Source organism: Coturnix japonica, chromosome 1, assembly GCF_054131305.1.
Source record: "Coturnix japonica strain WE chromosome 1, WE-NBRP24, whole genome shotgun sequence".
Classification (NCBI taxonomy): Eukaryota; Metazoa; Chordata; class Aves; order Galliformes; family Phasianidae; genus Coturnix; species Coturnix japonica.
Window position 1 is genome coordinate 80,992,983 of NC_140663.1, and position 24,667 is coordinate 81,017,649.

A 24,667-nucleotide genomic window follows, 5' to 3' on the forward strand; every position below is an offset into this window, starting at 1 on the left:
TGCTTAGGAGCCATTATAATTGTCAGAAGACTCTCAACAATAATATACCACTGGCTTCATTTGAAATCCTAAAGTTAATCTTTGTTATACATTTAAACAATGCCTTTCAAAAGCTGTATTGCTTTTAAGCTGCCGCTTCATTAGAATAACTTGCAAAGAAATGGTTTTCCTCTTTTATTTGCATTCTGCTTTACACTGGACTTGAGTTTAAAAAAAAAAAAATCTAAAAATAATAATTTAGATACAGGGACATGTATGCAAAAAGTGCACATGAATTTAGTATGTTTTCTTAATCAGCATGCTTCTATTATGACAGTTGTATAAATCCTATGTAACTCTGTGAAGTGGGAGGTATTTCATTCTTTCCAGTGAACTATTGCCTTCACTATATTCCATATAGTGCATAACTGAGCAAGTAGGTCAATTCCTTATGTCAAAACTGTTCAACAAATTACATTTGAAGCATTTCAGAAATCTGGAAGAGCGAAAGAAACAGCACAAGGAATGCATGTACATGAGCGATACTTTGCCTCGCAAGAAAACAGCTCCAACTGTGTCACCACACTTCAATAGTTCTACTCTTGGACGAAGCATTACATCTAAAGTACGTAGTTGCATGCTATTAATAGCCTTCCAATTTTATATAAAAAACATACTATGTTAGAGGAAAGGTTGAACAGCACTGTAGTATCGTGTAATCCCTCAAATTCATGTCTGACGTTGGCTGTGAAAGAAATTTGGGTTAATGTGGGAAGAGGCATGAAACCTTCCGTGCTTCCAGCCTTTATATTCACATCTGGGAATGTGGTGATAGAATAGTCATCACATATTTACAATCAATATATTCCAAGAACCTTACTTGCAGGTTAGTTTAAATTGATTGTAGAGACTCAGCAGGCTGCTTTCCTTTCAACCTCCAGCCAGTAATCTGGAGAGTATGTGCAAAGTGAGAATACTCCTTATTTGTGACATGATTAAAAAAGAAAAAGAAAACAAAAGCAAGAGGGAGATAATAATAGGCAAACATTTTTGTTTAATTAGAGACTGTTCAAAACTAAAATATTAATAGCTGACTCCTCTGAGATGACAATGTTATTAAGGACAAAGCAACTTATTTTAACATTAGTTGCTAATTCAACACAAGTTTTAAGCACATATTATTTCCTGCAGGGACATTTACCATTAGGACAGAGCAACAGCTGTGGCAGCGTACTTCCTCACTGCCTGGCAACCATGACCAAAGAGTCAGAATCAAGAAGGATGCATAAAGGTAAGACTTCCATTAGTTTCTGTTTTCAGAAAATAAACGTGAAATTGGTATTACTATAATCAATGGGGCTTTAAAATCAAAAATTGCTCCGTGTTGAAAAACAAAAGCTCTCAAAGTCGTTTACAGATTTAGACAAAATAAGATAAGATGTTAAGGTTGTGGCACAGTCATGTATACAGATTTGAAGGATACGATCATTAAGCATACTCAGCAGAAAATGAAAGAATACACATTGAGTTAACTGGGTAACTTGACTCATTTGAGGATGATTTATTAAAAATATTACAGAATCACAGAATGACCAGGGTTGGAAGGGACCTCAAGGATCATGTAGTTCCAACCCCCCAATATTACGTATTGTCTTATTTATTTTAAGTCTTTTCATTTTACAGTTTCAGAAAAAGATTTTTTCACTGGCATGTATTTTTTCCTGGCTAAAGTAATTCCCCAGACAGTCATTCAACATCGTGACTTGGAGCATGTGTAGCTGCAGTATTGTAACTTCCTTTAAATATTGGGGCTACAATGTGGGAAAGATGTTTACCTTGCATAGATGGTTGCTTATTTGTAACAGGAACATGACAGTTCTGGTGCAAAAAGTACTTAATCTTTGAGACATGGTCTCTTAAACTGTAGAATTCTGTGTCTGCTGTTTGTCTACTTGAATTGATACACTTAATTTTTTGTTATAACAAAATGCATGTTTGGTAATTATCCCATCTTCAAAAGGAATTGCTCCTCAGTTCCATCTTTTAGTTTCTTTTCTTTGTGGTTTCTGCATCATTACAAAATCAGTGTAAGAAAGCCTTACCTAGTGCTGACTAAGATTGAGCTGAGGCAGCATCCATCCTGTCTTTATAGGCGCTGTCAGAGCTAGCGGGTGTTAGAAGTGAAAAAAGCACAACTGAAGTCAGCGATACTCACTGGGGGGTTCTAAGTGCTTACAAGGAACAAACTTGCTGAGAAGAGATCATGACAATACATTTGCTTCATAGATCTGCTCTAGTTGGGATTTTTTCTTTTTGATCTTTATTTGTGCAACAGGCCCTGTTGCACTGTGGTGGCTACTGTAGCTTGATATGTTTCAGATGCAATACAAAAGGAGCTTCATACCCAGCTTGGAAAGCTTTTGTGATACAATGCATTTGCCTGGGTGGAATAGCCTGAAACTACATTGAGATTCATCGTTGTGCTCTTGTTCCAAAAAAGCTTTATTTCATTTTGAAAATAAGTAAGGGGCTGCTTGACTAAATTCTGATGGCAAAAGATCATGTGTTATATTGGAACTATTTCTAGTAAATGACTGCAAAAGATGATGTGTGGCCTAAAACACTATGACAAAACCTAAATGGTTATTATATTTTTCTGTTCCATTTTTGTCAACAGGCAGTTAAAAATTGGCCTAAGAGCACAGGCAGGTTTTTTTTATCTTAAGAGTGAAAAAGAAAGAAACTCCCCAAACCAAAACTGAATTCTGGATTGACAAAAATGTGAAGCAGGATAGAGTGAGATGTACTGGTTAAGGCACTTGCCACAATACTCGTCATATGCCAGGAACAGTATGTGTGCTGCACTGTCCTCCATACTGGAAGATGATCATTAATCTTTAAATGATTCAACAGTTTGAATAGAAATATCAAATTATAAAGAGAGCCTTTGGTGATTGATTCATACTGGGAAAGAGGATGGTTCTGACACATGGGCTTTGTGAGAGGGAAATGATGTTGCTGTCAAGAGCTTTATTTGAACTTTCAGATTTGCACAGTAAGGCTGACAATCATGCCTGTGCCAGGGGGGTTGGAACTTGATTCTTAGGGTCCCTTCCAACCCAAGCCATTCTACTATGTTTGCACTCAACAACAGAACTCCCTCGATTTACTTGAGTCAGAGGAACTTGAAGAGTGTAATTGCATTCTCTGGTCCTTAAAGCACAGTGATTCTTGATTGCAGAAAGCTGCTTTGTCTTAGCTGCATATTACAGAAGTTTCTGCCCTGCTCTTTCTCCAGGTTCCTAGGTATCCTGTTGTTATAGTGCAGAACCCAGCCAGGTACTGGTCATAGCCTGGTCCATGGGCTGTAGTGCAGCCATAGAATCATCTAGAATGGAGATACCTTCAAGATCACCAAGTTTAATCATCCACCTTACCCCCTGAGTCCAATATGCCCCGTCCTTGGAGGTGTTCAAGGCCAGGTTGGATGGCGCCTTGGGCAACCTGATCTAGTAATTGTGGAAGTTTGGTGGCCCTGCCGGGCAGGGGGGCTGGAACTTCATGATCCTTGAGGTTCCTTCCAATCAGAGTCATTCTATGATATCACTAATCCATGTCCCTCACTGCTACAAATACATATCTTAAATACCTCCAGATAAGAGGGCCCCAGCACTTCCCTGGGCAGCCCATTCCCTCTCCCTGAAGAAATTCTTTCAAATACTAAGCCTCCTCAACCTCCTCTGAAGTGACCTGAGACCAATTGCTCATGTCCTGTCACTTGTTACCTAGTCCACTAATCATTCAGTGCCTTTTCAGCAGTGTTGAGAACCACTGTGTAAAGAGGCTAACGCACTCCCCAAGTGCTGGTAGCAACTCATCGCATTTCTCAGGTCTTAAAAGCATTGAGTCAGCTTCAAGGATGGGCATTTTCAGTGAGTTTGTAAAAAAAAAAAAAATTTGGAGAAAGAATATTCAGCATTTCCCAGAGGAAGTAGGTAGCTCAGCTAGTCGTGGGTGTTATGGGAGAGTTACCAAATGAAGAATGGTATGAATTCTCTCTGACTGCCTTTCTCCAGTTTTTCTTACTTCTGTCTAAGAAGTTAATATAAAAGTTTGTGACTAATAATTCGAAGTTAAAAATGAAGTCAGGAAATAAAGAATGGCAACTCAAGTTTGAACATGGTTTTCTCTGTGCAGGAGCAAGTAATGTCTATGAGTAAGCTGAAGACCAGAACCCATGGAAACTGCAATTTTAATAAATAATATTTAAAAATATTTTAATAAATAGAATCATGGAATTGTTTGGGTTGGAAGGGACCTTTAAGATCATCTAGTTCCAACTCCCCTGCAATAGACAGGGACACCTCCCACCAGACCAGGTTGCTCAAAGCCCCATCCAGCCTGGCCTTGAATGCCTCCAAGGAGGGGGCATCCACAGTCTCCTTGGGCAACCTGTTCCAGTGTCTCACTGCCCTCACAGTAATGAATTGCTTCCTAATTTCTAGTCTTGATCTATCCTTCAGCTTTCCTGTAAGCCTCCTTCAGGTACTGGAGGGCTTCTGGCAGGTCTCCTTGGAGCCTTCGCTTCTGCAGACTGAAGAGCCCCAGCTCTCTCAGCCTGTTCTCATAGGGGAGGTGCTGTAACCTGATCATCTTTGTGGTCCTCCTCTGGACCCGCACCAACAACCAAAAATGACTTTCAGTAATAATTCCTAGAGTTACGAACAACTTATATTGAAGATAGATATATATCTTATCTTTGACATAAGTCATTCATGTGAATCTGTTTCTTAACAGCCAAGTTATTTGGCACAATCTGGAGACAAGTCACTGCACAGGTAGAGATGGGGGCCCAAAAGGGTCTCATGGGTTTTGGTCCCCAGGAGCCTGTGCAAGGACAGCAGGAGTGGGGGCCCATTGGACAGCTCAGTCCCAGGGGTAAGGAGGATGGCAAGTGGCGAGCTGAAACAAAACTGCACACAGTTTTGGTTGTAACTGTGCTGGGAGTAACAGCTGAGACATGTTGGGTACCAGAGAAATGGTTATTCAAATACTTCTTAGACTCTACCAAAGAAGAGTAGACGGAGGGCAATGTCTACATTTAAAGACAAACGATGAGCTATTCAAAGTAGTTTTCTTCTTCTTTTTACTCTTTTCTCAGGAAAAGCTAGAAAAGGTATGAAAGCATCCCTTTCCCTGGCTGCAACTGTTGTCATTTGGCAAAAGTACTGATCGCATCCGCACTGTCAAGTAGTTTCTGACATCTTGGAAATTCTTGTATTAATTGTTAAATAGTGACTGTTCTTCAAAGATTCTTTCTTTTTTAATGTCACGCAGACTGTCACAACAAAACTTCTGAGTAATACTATTATCTGCAGAGCTGCAGCTTGGTGCAGGCCTAATTTTTTGCTTCTTTGCTCACGGCTAAACAAGTAGAGCAGAAAATCTGGGATTCTTTGCAGATCTGTAGGTGACAATGGGGAGGAAGATTTGAGTTTCCTACTTTGGGAATGCTTCCATACAAAAAATATGTATATATTTTGACATGTTAATGTCTGTGCTTTAAAAAAAAGATGACAGAATGGAAATAAAATGTTATGCCCAGATCTTTATTTTATGAAGTGCTGTTTTTTAACATACTTGACAGTGCTGTTGTTAATAACAGCTTTTGCCTGTAGTTCTGACCTCTCCGTGATTTCTCTATAGCGATATAATTGGGTTATTTTTAGAATTACATGACAAATACTAAGGATTTTTTTTGATGCTATAGCTTTATGGATACTTGCCATATTTTGCTGAACGGCATGGCTGATAACAATTTTAAGCTTACTGTTTTACTATAGGGAATGCAGACTTATGCAGCAGGAAACATTTTTTTAGTTCCTGTATTAGCTTAGACTTGCAATGTTGGCATGTAGGTAACTTTTAGTGGCTTCTAAAGGGAGTTTTTTAATTGCATGTTCCGTGAATAGACTCTTGGGCAGTTAATCCTCTAGCAAATTGATTTTGCACGTGCGATGCGTGAATGAGGCTGGAAATGAGACTGAGAGGCATCTTGGGGGTCAGTGCACAGCTCATCCCAAGCTGTGAGCTGCCCGTTCCCTAGGGCATGAGGAGCAAATGAGAGCATTGCATTCTGCATCGTTTCTGGAGACGCATGCCATTTTGCAGTCAAACCCCTGGGCTAGATAGAGACGTGCCTTGCAGTGTTTAATTACATTTGCATGATTGCATAAATTTAACTGACTAACGTTTTACTTACAAATGGGTTCTTTATCTTCCTAGAAAGTTGACTTTCCTTTAGGGAAAGCGTAAAACCGGTATGTTGCTCTGTACCTTTAAGATGGGCCTGTTTTTCAGTGTGTAATATTAACTATGAAACTAACATTTGCAAAAGGCTTGATAGAAAAACATTCATTTGAATGCAGTTTCTTTCAGTAATTTATTTTTTCTCTTTTTCCATCATGAATAATTGAAAACCATTTCACAGGAGCTATTAGTCATTCCAAAGGTTCAAGTGTGAAAGGTAATTGTGTATCTGCAGTAACAGCAGCATTTACCATAATAATGGGAGGAAAGCAAACTGCACACCTAAATCAGTAACATCTGTGTTGTGTGATGCTATTATCTATAAGTGCTGAAGTGTATTTGTATCCTTTTCATCTTTTTTTACTAATCAGAGCAATTGAACTTCTATTGAAATTTATTGTTCTCTCAAATGGCAAGTACAATCCTATTAGATCATTGGAAACCAGCCTAAATTGTCTGCAAGAAGTCTTTGTATTGTATGGAGGGAACTGAAATGGAAGAAAGGGGAAACAATTGATCTGCATTGGGAATGCTTGTAGGCCTCATTTCCTTAATAATATACTTTAATTATACAGCTTTAGTCATGCTTTTATGACGCTTTGGAGAATATTACAACCTTTCTAAGGTAGATCTGTGTTTCTTTGGCCCTTGAAATGAAGTTCTCCCTGCTGATATGTCCCATAGCAGGCAGTTACCGTGTAAACTCAGGTAGAGAATAAGGCAGGAGAGCATTTCCACTTCAAGCGTGTTTGCCTATAAGCAGCATCTTAATGGTGTCCAGTAAAAATTTGTATGTGACTACTGCTGCATTTGGGTGCAGCAAAGAAATTCTCTGTGGTCAAGAAGGGTGGGTTTTTAGAAGGGATGACTTCATAGCAAAGTAAAAGAGCAAAGAACTTATATATTGCAGAACTTAATTTATGCTTTTATTTCGAGTCATTGAGCCCTAGGGATCTGTGTTAATCCCACTGAGTGCACTGCAGTTTCAAAATAACGGGGAAGAACCCCCATACTAGTGACTGTGATGAAGTGACAGGTAGCTTGTGTTATTTCAGCTGAAACTAAAAGTTCAAAGCAGTTATTAGAAGCCAGAGTTCCACATGCAGACAACAAGTAATGCACATTCAATTAGGGCAGCCAAACAAATACTGGTAAAGCCTTTGAGTATCAAGAGTTTGTTGGCTTTTTTTAGGAACTTAATTTGTGATAATTGTCTTAGAGCTCTGAATTCAGCCACTTTCCTTTCAGGGTTACATCTAGTTTATGTGTATTACATTTTTGTAATACACACACAGTAATGTATCTTGAAAAGTCAGCTGTACTAACCTGCATATATTTGTGGGTCTTACTTCAGTCATGATAGTATCTTGATCACATAACAATTAAGTCTGAGCTGGTGTTCAAAATGCTTGTGCTTTTAACATTCTATGTTCAAGTCACAGAATTTCTGTGTAATATAGATGTTTCCTCTGTGCTCTATAGGGTATAACCATCAACGTATATGTGAAAACCAAAGGCAGAAATCTCCTGAATTCTACAGCAGAACAGCATCCGAATCCAACGTGTATTTGAATAGCTTCCATTACCCAGATCGTAGCTACAAGGACCATGCCTTTGATACATTAAGCTTAGACAGTTCTGACAGTATGGAGACAAGCATATCAGCATGCTCACCAGATAACATTTCCAGGTAAGTAATCTTCACTTCTGTTGTTGTGTGGTGGTCATAAGGTTATAATTAAACAAGAGTGGATTTAGAATCTCTGGCAAACACAAGGACGGCTTTTTGGGCTACCTTGTTGTTTTATTCAGCATCTGTTTCCTGTAACAGGGGATCAACCCACAGATTTCCTCTTGTAGTCTTTATCACTGCAGTGTTTAGAGCTTAGAAAATACCCGTGGCATTGATTCTGATGGCTGAGATTTTGCTTGCTTGCAAAATCACATTAGGACTCAGGTTTTGAGGATTTTTGTGTCAGATAGATATGTGGATAGTTTCTGATAGCTACACACAGGCTGGGAATTATCTCTGCAGTGATAAGTGCATCAAAGATGGAAGAATTTAACTAAGCTTAAGTATTTTCCCATTTTTATGTGGGAAAACCTACTTCAATTAATTAAGTTCCAGGTTGCTCATTAAAATGAGTTCTTATTGATGGCCCTATTGCTTTTGTGGTCTGCACGTATTTGGACTACTCCCATTCTACTTCAGTCCTTCATAGTTAGTCTGTGTGCTACTGAGCAGCACAAATAAACATACCACTTGGCACCCACTTCTGCTTGAGTAATCAGTTAGCATTTCCAGAATAACCCCAGGTCAAGTTTCTCTGTACCCTAAACATTTTGAACCCATTCAGTTTCCTTGTATTGTCTATTGACTTTGGCAATGACAACACAGCTAGTGTGTAACATAAACTGTTTTTCCTCAACAGCATAAAATGAAAAATAAAATAGAGAGCATATCATAAAAATGCCACAGTTCTTAAGTTGAGATGAAGTGCCACACTTTGTATTGGAAGAAAGATGCATAGTATTGCTTATTAGTTGCCTATAGGCAGGAGATAGTGCCCTTTGCAAGGAAGAGAATACATTTTTTTAGCAGAGGCTTTCAGAATGTTAGCAGAGTATCTGAAGCGAATACTTCCACTCTAAAATACATATCTTGTTGTGAAAGCTAAGAGTGAGATGGAAGCAACTTCTCAAAGAGTACAAAACAACTTCTATATTATCAAATGAGTATCTGCTGAGCCACACTGGAGTTTACTTAATCTATTAAAATTCTGACAGATCGCATGAAATAGAAAAACACTCCTTTTTGATGGGCTTGTCTGCATTGTTAATTACAAAAGTGTTGTCAAATCCTGAAAGACTAGGGTGCCTATACAAGAAGCAAAACATCTCTGTGAATCAAAGGGCATAAAAGATATTCTTCACATCACCATGACATTTTAAGGTATTTATAATTGTGTTTAATGGAACAATTAGTCATTGCAGTAAGCTGGAACTTTCTGCAGCAGTGAGTATCGTAAATTGGTAAAATGAGATTTAATGAGAAAACTGCCATCAAATGAAGCCAGAAATGTAGAGAGTCTGTGTTCTGATCCTGTGTGGTGATTCAGCAGCGACTGTAGGATGCACTGTAAATATCTTTGTCATCTGCACATTAGGATCCCTTTGCTCTGATTTGAGATACTTATCACTGCAGAGCTTTTGGATACAGGATGCTGAAATGACACCACCTTTGACAGCAAGCTGAAAGTGTCATTCAAGCACCCTTTTATTGCAAGATAGAGCCAAAATGGCAAAGGTGATAGCTATATTGTGGTGGGCCAGGATCTAGCACTCTTTGGGATCACCTTTGTTTCCTTGGCTTGCCAGTTATTTTAACTACCAGACACTATCTGACACTGCTCTGTCACTGAATAGCTGTTAGGGATACTTAGTAGTGAACCTTATCTGTATCTAGTATTTTTCTGATGATGAGCTTAGTGAGACAAAATGGACAGTCCACAGCCAGAAAGTTCTAAATCATATCTTTAGATGGCTACTCATCTGACCTCTGACAATCAGTAATGTGTTCTGTTAGGACATCCATATCCTGTTATCTGAGAGAAGATGATGGATCACGGTGGATTGTCAGGATCCATTTTAGGTACTTGAGGCAGTGTTTTTCACAACTCTGTGTGGAGAGTGTGTATCATACACTTTTATAAGTCATTTTTGTTAGTGGCTACTGCACTGAATTGGATAAGAACAGTATCAGTTTATAAGTGGTTTGTGTGGTTTTAAATATCACGTACTCCTTTGAATAACTGCTGTGTTATGTGTTGTTTGTTTTTTTTTTTTTCCCATACAGTGCTAGCACATCAAATGTTGCAAGAATAGAAGAGATGGAGAGACTTCTGAAACAAGCACATGCTGAAAAGACTAGGCTGCTTGAGTCCAGGGTAAAGTTTAATTTTATGAGTTAAAATAGGAATGGATATTTTAGTTAGGTAATACCCTCCTAAAGATTGGACCCTAAATAGCTTATCCCCCTAACTTAGTCTTAGAAGAATTTCCTCTCCTCCTTTAGTTTTGTCTGGTTTTGTTCTTGTTCTACATCTTTGAGCCCATGTGCATTAACTGCTATTTCAGTGGTTGAGCTCAGAGAGTTATGAACGGTAGCATAGAGTCTAGTTGGAGGCCTGTAACTAGCTGTGTTCCCCAGAACTTAGTGCTGGGATTGGTCTTGTTCAATATCTTCATCAGCAACTTGGCTTAAGGGATGGAGTCCACCTTCACCAGGTTTGCTAATGACAAAAAGCTGTGAGGACTTACTGACACACCAGAAGGCTGTGCTGCCATTCAATGAGACCTGGACAGCCTGCACAGTTGAGCAGAGAGGAACCTGATGAGGTTCTACAAAAGCAAGCCTGAGGGAGAAATAACTACATGCATCAGTGCAGGTTAGAGGATGACATGCTGGAGAGGAGCTATGCAGAGAAGGACCTAGGGGTCCCGGTGGACAACAAGTTGGCCATGAGCCAGCAGTAGTGTATCCTTGTGGCCAAGAAGGCCATCAGTATCCTAGGATGTATTAAAAAGAACACGGCCAGCAGGTCAAGGGATTTGATTCTCCCCCTGCACTCTGCCCTGGTGAGGTCACATTTAGAATACTGTGTCTAGTTCTGGGCTCCTCGGATCAAAAAAGGCAGGGAACTCCTCGATGGAGTCCAGTGGAGGGTAACAAAGATGATTAAGGGCCCAGAGCATCTCCTGTATGAGGAAAATCTGAGAGACCTGGGACTGTTCAGACTAAAAAAGCAAAGACTGACAGGGGATCTGATCAATGTTTACAGATATCTAAAGTACATGAGTCATACAGCCCCTGCAGTTCTGTGATTCTGTGAGTTCAGGGCAAAATCCCATCATAAACTAATCAGCATTGCTCCCATACCTGCTAATGGACTTCATTATGAAGAACCGTCATTTCTAGAATGGTGGTATTTGCATTTCTAATTCCAGATCTTAGTCTGCTTTGCTGGATGTGTATTCCTGACAACCCAAGAGGCAAAAAGGAGTTTAATCCTAGCTAGAAATGACAAATGAGGTATAGTTTCACATATAATCGTCTTGCATGTGCTGTGTTACTTAGGAACGGGAGATGGAAGCTAAAAAGCGAGCTCTGGAAGAAGAGAAACGCCGCAGAGAGCAACTGGAAAAAAGACTGGAAGAAGAAACTAGCCAGAGGCAAAAACTAATTGAAAAGGAAGTGAAGATACGAGAGAAACAAAGAGCACAGGTGAGATACATTGACACCAAAGTGCAGGACTCCTACTATAGAGGAACTGAGTGTACTTCTGGAAATGGTAAAGAGGGTTACTTCCATTTAAAGAAATGGATTTTGTATTTCTGAGGTTTACCTGTGTCACTCGAGCTATGTTTGAGCTATTGGAGTCTTAGATGTCTGACTTTATTTAAATCTAAATATTAGCTTAGATCTATTCAGTATCTTATGTCTAAAGAATTGTTACTTCCCAAATATTTAACTGGAAAAAAAAAAAAAGAAAGAAGAGATAAAGACACTTTTTCAGCTCCTTGTCTTCTCTAGAGAAGAAACTGTTTTCTTTAATGTTCTTGGGACTGTACAAAGTACATCTTATAACATCAATATTATCTCTGTCATCTTCGTTGTTTCAAGTTAGGATTTAGACATGTTTGAGCTTTCTTTCTTATCTGTTTCTTTATTCTGCTACAACTAAGGGATCTTCATGGTACAGCAAATAGACTAGGCAGACATTTTATTGTTAGTATAGCAAGGCAGTGTCTCCATCTTAATTAGATGAGTACAGAAGATTTCATGTTGTATTTGCATATATTTCTGCTTTCATTGGTGCTGCTTTTGCTAAATCATTGTTTAACGAATTACTATATGTTGTTGGTTTTTTTTAATCTAAATTTAATTGATAACACCAGAGCAACCCCAAAAGAACTTTAATGATTCTTAACCTGAAACAGCTTATTCCCTTGTTTTCATAATAAAATGTAACAGAAGAATATTAAATGGTATGTAAAATTTCTTCTTTATATCTTTAGGAGTTTAATGATAACTCAAGAATAACATAACAACCTCATGCTTATAGCTATATCTGAAGTTGGAGTGTGCCATGTGTTGTAATAAAATGCTTTATAGGGTGCTGCTAATTGGGAGACTTAGCAGCAAGACTGAACACTGGATTGGCAGGAAGGCAAATCCTGCCTGTCAGAAGCAGTGATCATTTTCTTATTTCTTTTATACAGTGAGACCCAATTTCCAGAATTTTTCCCTCCTGTACTTCCTGATGCTTAGAAATGTCAACTAGGGGAAGGAATTCCATCTTCACGCTTGCCAAAGCAAGTTCCAGCTTGTATCATACAGGACTGCATAATTTTAGAAGGGTGTTAAGAGTTCTCGCAAGCAACACATCTCCCATTGCTCAGAGAGATTTCTTGAGAATGCAGTGAGAGAAAGTCCCTTAGATTTGTGACTCACGGTGGTATTTAAAATGCTAACTTTAGGCATGGAGCAGGGGCAGATTATGTTCTGTGAAGTCACTGTCGAGTGAGAAACTGCTTCCATGGGTCATTCAGGGCACTAACCTAAGCTTCTGTTCTGAATAGCCCTATCTTGACCTCATTGCAGCCTTTCAATACCTGAAAGGAACTTACTCCCAGGAGGGGAGTAAACTCTTCGAAAAGGCTGATAATAGCAGGACACGGGGAAATGGTTTTAAGTTAAAAGAAGGAAGATTTAGGTTGGATGTTAGGGGGAAGTTCTTTACTAGGAGAGTGCTTAGGTCCTGGAACAGGCTGCCCAGGGAGGTTGTGGATGCCCCGTCCTTGGAGGTGTTCAAGACCAGGTTGGACAGGGCTCTGGGCAACCTGATCTAGTAAAGGTGTATGTTTGGTGGCCCTGCCAGGCAGGGGGGTTGAAACTACATGATCCTTGAGGTCCCTTCCAACCCGGGTCATTCTGTGATTCTGTGATCTTGTAGTCTGTCTGCCCTGACTGCAGTGCAAGCCTTGGGAGACAAGTGGTCTTCTGCATTTAAAATGAGTTGCTGTGCCTAGACCCTCTAGGTACAGAAAACAGGCATGCTCTCTTTAGTGGGCAGAGGTCCCAACTCGCTCCAATTTGTTTTCCCAGTTTATCCTATCTGTCTTAATGCAAACATCGTCCTGCGCTGTGACCAAGATTGCGGCACTATTTCCTGTGCTGCTCTGCTGTCTCTTGCAGAGGGATACACTTCAGTTACCCATACTGTATTGCTGACTGCAAACCAGATACCACGTTTAACTAGTTCATAAGCAATTCTGTTTTGTTTACAGCAGTATTTAAGTTACAGTTCACTCTTTCTTCCTAATTTTCCTGTAATAGTATGTTCTTACTATTTATATTTTACATGAAGATACCATCACACTTAAATGCAGATACATTTAGCCTAGGGAGATGATGGGTTTGCTCAACCTCATGCCAATGAAGTTCTCACACTCCATCTAAAGGAGTAACGCTCCTTTCACATTTAATTCATGTTTTAGTTCTAAACCAACCATTCTGATTTGCCAGCTTATTAATTGATGATTTCAAGAAATTTCCATGCTCTAAATCCACTTCTATTAAGTTGCATATACTTCTTAATAGTCATTTTAAAAGGTTCTTTCTGATATTTTCATTGTGAGAATGTACGGCCAGTTGACACTTATCTCCTTGTAGCAGAAAGAGTGAAAGAGAAGTGAAGGCTTCCATTAAAATAATAAGATTTTCTTTTCTTCGTTTCAGGCTCGTCCACTGACTCGCTATTTGCCCATTAGAAAGGAAGACTTTGATCTACGAAGTCATATTGAAACAGCTGGTCACAACATAGAGACCTGTTACCACGTCTCCCTCACAGAGAAGACCTGCCGAGGCTTTCTGATTAAGATGGGAGGGAAAATTAAAACCTGGAAAAAACGATGGTTTGTTTTTGACAGAAACAAGAGAACTTTTACGTATTATGCAGGTAGGTTGTAGGATCAATGTTAAAGGATAATGCAACTTCAGCTACCAAAGAAACCTCCTCCTAAGTCTCGAGGACCCAACAAACACTTTGATAAGAATTCTGTACCAGCTAAGCAAAAATGCAGCTGCTTCTATGAGTGACGACCTGCCCAGACCTTAGTTATACAGTAGACTTCCAATATAAATTTTGGTGCTGTAAATTCAGTGTAGTTGAATTCTAAGTACTGGTAGGTTGTTTTAGTTCTATGAGTCTACTAAACCAAGCACTTGCCCTAAAATCTGAAAACCTAGTGCAGTTGCCTGTGCTGCATAAATAATATATTTTGCTGTATAGTCTTGTATTTAGCTTTTCATAGCATATGCTATACTGTCATGGTCTTATAGCTCAGTACTTCCACTGTCCTCTCTTGGGGGCTGTCAGGGGAATTCCCAGCACAGCATCATTTGGTTTCTGGGATTTCTTTTTGCTATTAATCATCTAAAGCTTTGGAAACTGATGGCAGCTACTGATAGGATTTAAGCTGAGGCCACAAGCATTCAAAGTGACAGCAGAATCTCTCATGTGACTGATTAAGATGTTCTGTTTGGTCAGTGCTAAGGTGATACTAACATGGCATCACAAGGCATTACAGTCCCCGTGTACAAGAATAGTGAGCATGGGAGGAAGTCTTCCCTTCAGTATTGAATGCAGTTCTGCTGCTCCAGGACACTCTCTGGGAATACTTAACATTGCAGTAAAACAGAAGATACAGAAGATAGGGAGAATTATAACAGGAAGAAGCATTTTAAATTGTAAGAGTAAATGCTAACTGAATGTAAGGCTTTTGCTGTGAAACTGTATTTCAAATTTGCTTTTCATAGCGTTCCTCTGAAGGAAAACCATAGACCTTAGTCTGCTAGCTGTGTTGTAAGACTTCAGTAGTATCTGAAGCCTGTCTGGTTTTCTTGGAAGTGGAAGATTGGATGCATCCCAGGAACATTTCTCCATCTATTGGCTATTACTGGCTGAAAGGTTTAAGTGCTTCAGTGAGGGTCTGCCTTGAAAACAGTTGAATTGCAAAAGCCTTATTTCCTCAGAAAGCAGCCAGAAAAGAAGAGCAAGCAGGAAATGCATCTCTTGAGAACAAAGATTTTGGGGTATTTCACAAGCAGAAGTGTTAATCCAGTTACTTACCTGCCGAACGCGTGTGAAAATGCAGAATAACATTTTGCCTCTTGAAGTACCATTCATTTCAGTTTTCAAGAGCTGTTCTCTCTTTTCCATTTCAGACAAACACGAAACTAAATTAAAAGGTGTAATTTATTTTCAAGCTATTGAAGAGGTCTATTACGATCATCTAAAGAATGCATATAAGGTAAGCTTTGTTATTTTGACCGAGTATCAATCATATGGCAGTACTCTGAGTATGGTAACTGCAGTAAAATCAAAGGGAGTTGACGTTATAAAAACAACAAACAGAAAACAAAGTGGAGGCAAAGGAAGATGAGGCCAGAGCAGTGACAAGCATTGTTTGTTTATAACTGGTGAAGCAGAGATAAGAGACAGCCTTCCTGCCATATGATGGACCCACATTGGCATCTGCTGTGAGGAGTTCCATCATCTGCTGCCAAGACCACTAAAATCAGTAGCTCTGGCAAAGTAAGGGGTGGCTGCATGTGACTGTCACAGGGAGGGAGGTACCTGCTCCCTGCTGGTCACATCTGTAATTGAGATGTCAGTCTGAATATGAACAATCTGATTATCTTTAATATGTGGATTTGTGAAAGCCAAAGCGGTTTTGATCACTGGACATAATCCCTGCTCAAGGGGACTTGTTTGGGCATGAAGCAGCAGTTTGGATGCCTGTATTGCTGTGTGATAGTCTAATGGAAATATTAAAGCATTTATACTGGGTGCATATGCTATGAACACATCTTTGTTCCCAGTGCTGAAGTGTAGGATGCAATTCCTTTCTCTCCCCTAACCCTGCCCTAAATCTCCGTGTAAGTAATCTTATTTCTGTTGCCAATTTGATTTTTCTTTGTTTTGACATCCTCCTTTCTGCTTCTTTCTTCTTTTTAGAGTCCCAACCCACTACTCACTTTCAGTGTTAAGACACATGACCGAATATACTACATGGTCGCTCCTACGCCGGAAGCCATGAGGATATGGATGGATGTTATTGTTACGGGCGCGGAAGGCTACACCCACTTCATGTTATAACAAAATGGGGCAATAGGGCATACTGCAATAACGTTAACGTATGAAGTTAGCCATATGTAGTAAAATCTGAAAAGCCACATAAAATACCAGTGAACATTCTGGAATATCCTCCTTATGATGTGCAGCCAAAGCCTCGGAACGGAAGGGTTTTCTAAATGCATTGAAAAGGGGGACTTGCTACTTATTTTAGTTGATCTTTGTAGAGACAAAAGAGCTAAAGCTGTTGAGAAAGTCAAAGTGCTCCAAAACAAATAAACCGGCCACTTAATATGACAACATCTGGATTCAACGCTGATTTTGTACCAGTTCTCTTAAGCAGAGAATGTCTTCATCAACAGTTGACAAATGCGTGTGCTCTCATCAGTATGCAGAAATTCTAGTAACGGAACAAAAAGGTGTAATAGCATATATTTTAATATGCAGCAATTGATGTTTATAGGTGAGTAGGTGACTTTTAAAAAACTTTTAGTCAAGTATTTTATGAAAGTATGAATTAAACAGCTGCCCTAAGGTACACACAGTTCTTGCCTTAGTAGTTAAGTATTACAACAGAGCCAAAGAGTTATATGACTCCCTTATTGTAATATTTCAGATTGTTAGCTGTATTTAACTTCCTATAAGGGGACAGTGCCAAAACTCTTCGTGACTTGTAAAGCAATTACATTTTTACACAACTATGTTAAACCACCCGGTGATACCGACTGTTAAGTTTAAAGTCTGTATCTATGAAGCTCAACAAGAAAAGGACAGTGTTATACAGATGGATTTATCCACAAGGATACGAAATGGAAACAGAGATTAACTTTGTCATTAGGAGGACTCTTGTCATCTTCCGTGCTGAATGGACTGAGCTGATTCTGGACCCTGCAGCGATTTTATGTAGTCAAGTCCCACCTGATGTGGTTCTGAACTTTCTCTGTGCCAAACAAACACTTTGCTGAAACCTCAATTGTTGGTCTCCATGAAGCAAAGACTGAAGTATCTACCTGTCCAAATTCTTTGTTTTTAGCCAAGGAGAAGTGTATCTACTCAGAATAATGCTATCAGAATTAAAATAGAAAGGCAGGCTCTGAGGGTTTACGCTGAGCAGCGTATGGATGAAAAAGCATGAAAATTTTAAGCACTGGGGATTGAGATTCCTAAAACAATGAAAATAAGGAGGATCCAGTGGTCTCCTATTTAAAAATCACTTAAAATTTCCAAATCCTTGAGAAATATTGCGAAACTTAAGTGAATTGAACTTCAAGAAAGTCTCTTATTCTTTGACTTTAATGAGGTTCTATTTCAGTAGTCAATACTTGTGCTATGTAATTTGTGTAATAAGAGAAAGCACATTAGACCTTTTCCAAGATGAAAAGCTAATGGCTTTTGATGAAGCAGATGAAAAACTGAAAGCAAAACAAGTTTGCTGGCAAAATATCTTTGTTGTACTCCCATTTCTGTTAAGAAGGGGATGCATTCTTCCTTGTGTGATACACACAGGTGATATGGTTGCTCTACTAGCATGACATCGGTCAGTTTTGACTGGAATCAATGAAAGAAGGGACAGTTATCACAAGGTAACTGTTATCATCTGTGCAGATCACAGCTTATAATCCAACCATTTAAAAACACTATCAGAATAAATTCCTTTGGTATCTGTAATTATTATTTTTCCCTGACGTATCTTGATTTTACTTCTTAGCATAGTTATAAAGGTTTTCTAATCATGATTTTTGTATCCTGCATGATGCAATGAAGGCATTTCAATAAATGTTTTTAAAAACACACTTGTTTTAAATGCTCGCTTGATTCTTGATGTGTTTCTGCTTGTCTTCTCATTATTTTATATGCTTGTGCAAGCAATGCTGTGTGGTCCCACAGCTTCCCATACATCCCAACTAACTGCCATCTTGCTTTTTGATGTATATTTGCCATCTTGCCACCTTGCTTTATGATGTATAGGCACACTTTCACATTCCTAAAACATCATCCAGTCTTTCACTCTCTATGGGTAATTATCTAGAGCCCGACTGAAACAGAAAACCATTACCTTGATGTTAGAAGCGCTGTTCCAATTCCCTTCTGAGAGATAAAATTCAAATTCAGTCTGTGATTTTAATTAAATAAATGAATGTATGTGTGAAGGACTAAAAGGATGTGACAAATGAGAAGGTTTATTATTCAAACATCTTATTTCCAGAGCTATCAGTCTATCAACTACCAACTGATGAACCTGTAGCCGGGTGCTGCTGTCCCTGCTGCCTGCAGAGTCTCCTGCACAGACTGGGAACCTGTTGGTGTGCAACCACGCTTTTCTTTAGTTTGGTTCCCATGCTTTCGTTTGATATTCTGGAATCCAACAGAACCAGTGATGCTCCTGAAGCCGTTTGTGTCACACCCCTTTCTACAGCATTAAGCGCTTTATCTGTAAGGGAAAGGTTTGATGTAGAGATGGTGTCTGGATGCAGGACTGGGGCGTACGCTGAGTTTGAGGGCAAAACTAAACAGACAGGAGCTGTTTGCTCCTTCACAGATGAGAGGTCTCGATGGGGCAGCCCTGAGGTACGTACAGCACCCGCTCACCACAGCAGCCCATGGAGCGCATGCGGAGACGCATGCGTGTGGAGGCGGACATGGCGGCGTCTTTGGGGCTGCGGCGGTGCAGTGGCTGCACCTCAGTCCCGCTTTTGGGGTTGCCGCTGCTCAGCGCGGCCCTGGGGCTCCCGGGTAAGGAGGGGCCCCGGGTGGGAATGGAGCCGCTCCGCTGCCTGAGGAAACGCGAGGAGGAGGGGGCGGGTGTGTTGGTGCGGGGTCTCACTCTTTGGGCATTGCAGCCGCTGGGGTAGAGCGGCTGGAAAGCTGCCAGGGGTAAAAGGGGCGGGGGGTGTTACCTGAGAGCGGAGTGTGCGACGTACAATCCTCTAATCTTAAAGATTAAGAGGGTTAGAGTCTTATCAGAAGTCTTGTCCAAGCTTTCAGTTTAACACGTTATCTTATTGAGAGGGATAATAGAGTGGATTAATTCCTTGTAACGCCTCTCTACAAACCACTTATCTTCATCCACAGTAGAGGTACAGCTGGCTGCTGAGTTCAGCAGATCTTTGCCTCTTTAGGAAATGCATGAGAAATGTATATTTCCACAAGAGTCAACTCTTTCTCCATATGATTTGTATTTAATACTTTTTTTTTTTTTTTTTTTTTTTGTATTTACAGAAAACACAGCTTGATTTTTTAACCTCCTGTGTTTTGTGTCTAAGTGCTGTTAAGATGAAACAGTGCTGAGGATCTTGACTCAGAGCTTATCACCCTAATTTTCAGTGTTACTGACAGTAGTCAGTACGTGACTGATGTTACTGCTAAGCACCTTCAAATCATTACATTACAGTATTGAAGAATGTAGAAGACACTTCTGTTTTTCTTTTCTCCTGAGCCTAAGTACTGTAATTTCACATAACATACATATATTTCCTGAATTCTCATTTTATAAAATGCTATTATTTCTGCCAGAGCTGTCTTAGTGGTGGTACTTCATACTTCTCTTTATTAGTTTGCAGGTGGAAGTCGTCAGTCAGCTTTCTTACTCGACCCGATCGACCAAATCTAGCCTACCGTAAGCTGAAAGGCAGGAATCCAGGGGTTATTTTCCTTCCAGGCTTCCAGTCAAATATGAATGGTCAGAAAGCACTTGCCCTTGAAGATTTCTGCAGCTGTCAAGGTCATGCCTTCGTCAGGTACATTGTTCTTGAGAATATGAAATAGGTATCATATGTAGAGTTGGGTGTTTGATTTGAAGTGCATGCTGTTCTGTACACAAGCTCTGTTTAATTTGTGTTCAGCAATACTGCTGAGTTTTATTTTCTGTGTTGTTGTAGGTAGTACCACAACTTTTGATGATTGGTTTTTCAGATTTGATTATACAGGATGTGGAAGTTCACAGGGGAACTTTGAGGAGTGTACGATTGGGAAGTGGAGGAAAGATGTTCTTTCTGTACTGGATGAACTTACAGATGGACCACAGGTTGTATTTCATCCTTAAATATAAAACATGTTTTTTTTCCTGAAGGTGGAATATTGTGTAATCAAAAATACACTGCAGTAGATCCTGTCTAGAATAGCTTCTGTTTAACAGCTTGCACCTTCTAGCTGTCAAGCAGGCCTGTTTGAAATGACATTATTTGTAGGGCTTCTTTTGCAAACAGGTTTATCACAACTTTGTGAAGGTGTGGGTTGGCAGGAGATGGTTCAGTAGAGCAGAGCTGTCACTGGCACTGAGTTACATGAGCCCTGACCCGGTCCAAAGAGGTTTGGGAAAGGCTTGTGGAGGAGGTTCCACCTAGTAAGGGACAAGCCTGCCCAGGGAGGTGGTGGAGTCACCATCCCTGGCAGTGTTCAAGAAGTGTCTGGATAGGGAGCGAGGAGATATGGTTTAGGGGTTTGCTGTAGGTATGGTAAAGGGAGGACAGTTGGACTAGATGATCTTATAGGTCCTTTCCAACCTTGTGATTCTATGATTATTCTATGATGATGATGATGACAAGGAGCTGTTCAGTGCTTTGCAGTTCTCCTCATGGAAGAGTGAGGCTTTGTCCCACTGCTGATGCATTAATTGAAGGATTTGCAGGAACATTGGAAGTTGAGATGCTCTATATAATAAAATAGCTTTAAAAAAGCGAGCCGAAACACTATTTGGCTTCTTCATTTACTTTTGAAATGACTGTGAGAAAGTCAGTCTGCATCCCGGAAAAGCCTAGTATTGTATTTGAAAAACCTTTTATATTCTCAGTTGCTTTTGTTGACCTGTCACTGCACAGAGCCTTTTGATGGACCTTTAAGAAAAGTATGGAAGCAATACTGAATTGTTTCAACTCTCATTTTGTTTAAAGTGTTTCAGTCTCAGAGAGCAATAGCCAGCCGTGTCAAACAAAAAGAGTAATAACATTCCAGATTCTGCAGTGCTTACTCAGGCAAAATTTCCACTGGAGGTGACAACAGTTCTGCCTGGGTAAGGACAGCAGGATTATGTCCAAGGTTTAAGTACTTAAATGAGATGAAAGCCGACGCTTTGTAAATAGAAAATAAAAGCTGTTTCCTATAAAGTAACATCTGTTTTCTTCTCTTTTAAGATTCTGGTGGGCTCCAGCTTGGGAGGATGGCTGATGCTCCATGCTGCGATAGCACGCCCAGATAAAGTAGCTGCTCTAGTTGGAGTAGCTGTAGCAGCAGACCATCTCGTAACAGCCTTTAGGAGGCTTTCCATTGAGGTAAAGCTGATGGTTGTCTGTTGTGCAAGCAAAACATTTGGCAAGGTAAACGCTTGAAAAAAGTTCTTTTGTTCAAGCTGTACTTTCCCTTCAAGATTTCCGATATTTCTTTCTGTGTTTGTGGTGGAGGTAAGCAGAAAATTATGATTATTAAGGTATCTGCAAAATACTGTGCTTCTACTGTGATGCTAGTGTGAACCTACAGTGTGTTTATATTACTGTGGCAGATAGGCTGTGAAGTCAGATCCCTGTAGTTCAACAGTCTGTTAGATTTCAGTGTTAAAATATCTTATATTTGCATTAAAATTGGGTTGAATCCTATTCAGCTTACTGTATATAAGTTGAATAGGGGCAAAGATTGAGTGTATTTAGAGCAGGAATAAATTGAAACATTCTAAAAAAAACCCACTGTAACTTCTGTCTTGTATACTTTGCACTTTTTATAGGCGCAAAAAGAAATAGAAGATAAAGGCGAATGGAAGTTTCCAATGAAGCATAACGAGGAAGGATATTACTCCGTGACCTATGACTTCATTAGAGAAGCAGAAAATCACTGTCTGCTAAATAGCCCTATCCCTATAACGTGTCCCATCCGTCTTATCCATGGCATGAAGGATGGTGATGTCCCTTGGCAGATCTCTATGCAAGTCGCTGATCGTGTTCTGAGCAAAGATGTGGATGTTATTCTCCGCAAAGCTGGCCAACATCGAATGAGTGAGAAGGAAGACACAAAGCTTCTTGTGAACACTGTCGATGATTTAATTGACAAGTTGGCAACGCTAACGTAATCTGCAGAGCAGCATAAATAGATGAAGCCTATACCTGACTCTTTTCCATCAGTAGCAGAAATCCTGTTCTTAATGAGATTATTCTAGCAGTGTGACTATCACAGTAGGAACAAAGCTCAGTCTGCTGTTTCCTTACCTCTGTTTCGTAAATAAAGGTATTTTTTTAATGCTGCGTTTGTACAGATAGACCAAAATGTAAGGAAGTGCTGCTGCTGGATGCTTTACCTCTTAAATATCTTCTTTTTTTTCCCCATGAGCCTCCTACCCTTTTGTACTGAAATGCTCATTCAGTTTTGTTATTGCTGACCTTGTACAGTACAACTGAAGTTACTTATGTTAGAAGTAGTGAACAATATGAAGTAAACAGCTTCCTCATAACTGATTGCAGTGTTCTTAAGGTGCAGTGCAGGAATTCAGGAATAGTTAATGTCAATTAAGGCCTAAAATTAGCAATTATGATGGGTGTGTTTTAGGGTTTTGTTGGTTGGTTGGTTGGTTTTGAATTGAGGCTTATGCCTATAAACATTCAGTTCAGCTGTAGTAGTTGTTGTGGTGCCTTTGAGCAAGACAGTGGAAAACAGGTGTTAAAGGGGCTGTTTTGTGAGTGCTTTGTGTGTTTTTGTCTATCCACTGTTCTCTTATAACAGCCTTTCGGTGAGAGAAGGTGGGTGAGCATAAATGTTGAGGATACAAAACTGCAGCATCAGTTGCCTTAATGTCAGCATTACCAAAGGGTAATGATAGGGATATTTTTGTGCTAGTTGTTTGGTTGATTTGCCTGTTTTCTTTACTTTTCTCCTTGCTAAATGGCGGTTAGTGATAGCATTTACTTTACAGTTACAGCCCCAACTTATTATGTACAGTGTAAATGCAAAGACGGGTTGTACTTCCTTAATAGAGGTAGTATTCCAGACAGTGTGTTGAGAATCAGTGAACACTAGTGCCTCTCTCTGTGCTCCCTTACCACTTTATTAATTTGGTATGTATTCCTGTGCATATAAAGAGGCAGACTTTTTGTAGACAGATGTTTTTTCCTCTAAATTTACCACCGTAGTTCTGTTCTCATTGCAGGCACAGCATTTATCCTTGTGTTCATGCTGGAAACTGCCAGCATTTTGATCACTGCCAGCATATGTTCAGATGCCAGGAAGAAGGGATAGATGATAACCAATAAGCTCCAACGCGTTCTCTGTTGCCATGCTGATGTTGTCAAAGCTCTGCTGCTAATTGCAATAACAGAAAGTCTGAAGGAAAACAACATTATGGCATTGCTTTCCAAATGCTGTAGCACTCCTGAAACCAGAGATTTACATCCTACACATGGCCAGCTCTTGACCTCTCAGGAAGTCTTGACAATCTTAAGTAATGCAATATTTGTATGTTAGAGTGTTGTCATTTTATTTTCTATCCTGTATTTGTCCCCAGAATTACTGCATGTGGCATCTCCTTCATCTTTGCTAGTAGATGTCTGGGTAGTGAATTGTTTTCAATGTTAGTCATGTTTAAAAGTAAGTATAATAAGTAAAAAATAATTATTTTTGCTAGTACCTGTAGGCTAAGCTGTTAGCTTATCCTTTACTTTCGGCAAGTCTGAAAGTGGCTCTGGGCTCTTCCATCACTGTGTGTTGTACAGACGTTGGGAGTGATGCAGCTGCCACAGTACGTGGAAGCTCTGGACACAAACAGCATCTTCTCTTGTTGATTTTGATCAAGCAGTACTCGTTGAATAAGCACATGGAGTGTTTTTCTTCTATGTAAAGCTTAACATAAAGATCATTAACTCCCACCAAGGAATCAAGTTTCATGAGTAAGTAACAAAAAGCCTTTATAGCAAGTCACAGAAGCTTGATTACTGTATAATACCAAAGAAGCAAGTGATAGATGTCACCAAAAGAAACAGAAGCACTAACCACCTGACTTCAGTTGTCCCTGCTCCTTAAAGATGCTTTTGTTTCCAGTTTGCTGCAGGAAAATCTGTGGAGCTACTAAAACACAGATTATTCTGTTTTCTGAAGGGAGGGAAGTGGTGGATTCGTTTGCGTGAGTGTGTGATTAAGCTCTCTAATAGACCATTATGTACTGAAAAAGTCTATAAAGCGTATTAAACTCGTTTCCTATCAGGCAA

At 39.7% G+C, this 24,667-nt stretch overlaps 2 protein-coding genes across 18 annotated transcripts in view; both read left to right on the forward strand.

Moving 5' to 3' along the window:
* Positions 1 to 18,280, forward strand: part of PHLDB2 (pleckstrin homology like domain family B member 2) — a 106,720-nt gene extending 88,440 nt beyond the window's left edge. For 14 of the 16 annotated variants that reach the window (XR_014945842.1, XM_085546669.1, XM_085546686.1 and 11 more), the window contains 8 exons: positions 464 to 604; positions 1,171 to 1,270; positions 7,771 to 7,978; positions 10,145 to 10,235; positions 11,426 to 11,572; positions 14,090 to 14,309; positions 15,578 to 15,663; positions 16,371 to 18,280. Coding sequence is in view for 13 of the 16 variants with exons in the window: in XM_085546669.1 (XP_085402795.1) it covers positions 464 to 604; positions 1,171 to 1,270; positions 7,771 to 7,978; positions 10,145 to 10,235; positions 11,426 to 11,572; positions 14,090 to 14,309; positions 15,578 to 15,663; positions 16,371 to 16,511 (1,134 nt within the window). In the remaining 3 variants the exon portion in view is untranslated. Of the gene's footprint in view, positions 1 to 463; positions 605 to 1,170; positions 1,271 to 7,770; positions 7,979 to 10,144; positions 10,236 to 11,425; positions 11,573 to 14,089; positions 14,310 to 15,577; positions 15,664 to 16,370 lie in introns of those variants that run through there. The other 2 variants (XR_014945841.1, XR_014945840.1) reach the window with 1 other exon arrangement.
* Positions 18,281 to 18,927: 647 nt separating this feature from the next.
* On the forward strand, positions 18,928 to 24,667 carry ABHD10 (abhydrolase domain containing 10, depalmitoylase). Of its 2 annotated transcripts, none has more exons than XM_085546734.1 (5): positions 18,928 to 19,055; positions 20,041 to 20,224; positions 20,400 to 20,511; positions 21,617 to 21,754; positions 22,201 to 24,667. In XM_085546734.1, exons 2-5 carry the CDS (start codon positions 20,160 to 20,162, stop codon positions 22,540 to 22,542), a joined length of 657 nt encoding a protein of 218 aa, XP_085402860.1. In that variant the 5' UTR covers positions 18,928 to 19,055; positions 20,041 to 20,159; the 3' UTR covers positions 22,543 to 24,667. The 2 variants fall into 2 exon arrangements, with proteins under 2 accessions (XP_085402860.1, XP_015733772.2); XM_015878286.3 differs by lacking the exon at positions 18,928 to 19,055 and adding an exon at positions 19,123 to 19,220.